The sequence below is a fragment of the Acanthisitta chloris genome, unplaced genomic scaffold (genome assembly GCF_000695815.1).
Source record: "Acanthisitta chloris isolate BGI_N310 unplaced genomic scaffold, ASM69581v1 scaffold40108, whole genome shotgun sequence".
NCBI lineage: Eukaryota > Metazoa > Chordata > Aves > Passeriformes > Acanthisittidae > Acanthisitta > Acanthisitta chloris.
In genome coordinates, this window is record NW_008688273.1 from 10,061 (window position 1) to 12,039 (window position 1,979).

At 40.5% G+C, this 1,979-nt stretch overlaps 1 protein-coding gene across 1 annotated transcript in view; it reads left to right on the forward strand.

Moving 5' to 3' along the window:
- The window catches only part of GCC2 (GRIP and coiled-coil domain containing 2), a gene marked incomplete at both ends in the record, with an annotated part of 10,850 nt that extends 9,872 nt beyond the window's left edge, over positions 1-978 (forward strand). The window contains one exon of the mRNA XM_009080950.1: positions 859-978. Coding sequence (XP_009079198.1) covers positions 859-978 — 120 coding nt within the window. The remainder of the gene's footprint in view (positions 1-858) is intronic.
- Positions 979-1,979: the final 1,001 nt, after the last annotated feature.

Sequence of the window (1,979 nt, forward strand, 5' to 3'; positions counted from 1 at the left end):
TCAGCAGTGACAGGTTAATGGTTGGACTGGATGATTTTAGAGGTCTCCTCCAACCTTGATGATTCTGTGATTCTACAGTATGTGTAAATGTGGCACTTAGGGACAGAGGTTAGTGGAGCACTTGGCACTGCTGGGTTTGTAGTTGGACTCAATAATCTTAAAGGTCTTCTCCAAACTAAATCATTGAGAGTATTGCAGCCAGTCTTGTCCTTCTTTCTCCTCCCAAATACTAGAAAGACATTGATAACCTGAAGTGATTTCAGTGGAGAGTGACCAGGATGGTCAAGAGACTGGAAAAGTGATGAAAAGTTGCTCAGCCTGGAGAAGACTTCAAAGGAACCTAATTGGAGCCTTCCAGTACCTACAAAGGCATTATCAAGGAAAGAGAGTCAGGTTGTTAATGGTGGTGCAAGATAAGACAGTAATCCTAAATTGAATGAGAGATTCCAACTGGATACATGGATAAACATTTTACCCTATGAGGATGGTTAAGCTTTGGAACAAGTTGCCCAGAGGAGTAGTGCCTTCTCCATCCATGGAGGCAGATCCTTGGAAAGACTGATGGGCCAAAGCTCTGAGCAACCTTGTCTGATCTCACTGCTGAAGCAGAAGGTTAAATGTAGCCCTGCTTAGCTCTATTCCAGCCTGAATTATCCTAGAGTTTCATGAACTGAAAAGGGTTCTCCCAGAGCCTGTAGTGTAATAATAAAATTTTAATTCCATTCTGATATTTCTGTTGTTGCAGTAGCACAGCTCATACACTGAAATGTTAGGAAGATACGTAGGCTGCCGAGGTATGGAATGTGATCATGCAATATATGTTGTAAAAATGATGGGTTTGTGTTTGTATGTGTTCAGAATCTTCTGATGGAATATGATAAGCAAGGAGAACAGCTGGATTCTGAAAGAGGCAGGGCAAACAGCCTCGAACGTCAGATAGATGACCTCACGAGACAACTACAGGTGTCATCCCAGCAGGTCAGTTCTGTGTGTGGGTCTGATCTACTGATAATTAGTCAATATTGTTCTATCTATTGAGTGTAAGTTTGATGAGTCATGTGACTGTTACTATAGTTGCATAAACTAAGTCCATTTTGACTAGTGACTTGAAATTCAGGGTGGTTTGTTTGTCCTTTTTTAATACCTGATATCTTACCTGGGCCATGACAAAGGTAAATACATCTCCAATGTTTGGCTTTGTCAATAGAAAGAGTTTAATTTACCCCAGGTCAGCTCAGAGGAAAGAGCAGGGGATTATGTCTGGCTTGGTTTGGGCACGCAACTCTGCTGCAAGTATCAAACTTGCATTATTTCTCTGATATCACACCTACACTTCACAGGAATTGTAGTAACCTTTAAACTGATACTTTTTTTCCTTCTTTTTTTTTGAACAAATGTGATTTTGAGGGTTTTTATTTACTTTTTTCTTTTATTTAATCAACAGAATATTTGAACAGGCTAAATTAATTATGGGTTCTTGATTTTTCACAAGGATGAGTCTTCAGGATGCATTGTAGAGCACTCAGTGGCAGGGAGGAGAGTCTAACATGGTTGTTAAGCACCTGTGGGACACATTTTTGCCAAGTTAGCTGCAATGGGTTTGTTAAAGACAGAGGCACAGAAGGCATTGACTACCTCTGCGTTTTCCTCATCCCCTGTCACTACACTACCCTCTGCATTTGACAACCCTCCTTGGCAGCTTCTTTCACTTTTACTTCATTCTTAATCTGCAAAATAGAGATGAGATAAAACACTGAAGATGTCAAAATTGAATCTGCTAGAACCATGGCAAAGGTAGCCCAGATACAGGAGGAGTTCTTGCTATGTACTGACATGATCTCATGGAAGACTTGGTGGTTCAATCAAGTCTTGCAGTTCAGTCTTTTTGGGAGTTAACAGTTAACAACAGCTGTGTTTGAAGTGGGGCAATAAGTATTGAAACACTGTGCATTACACAGAATCATAGAATCAACAGGGTT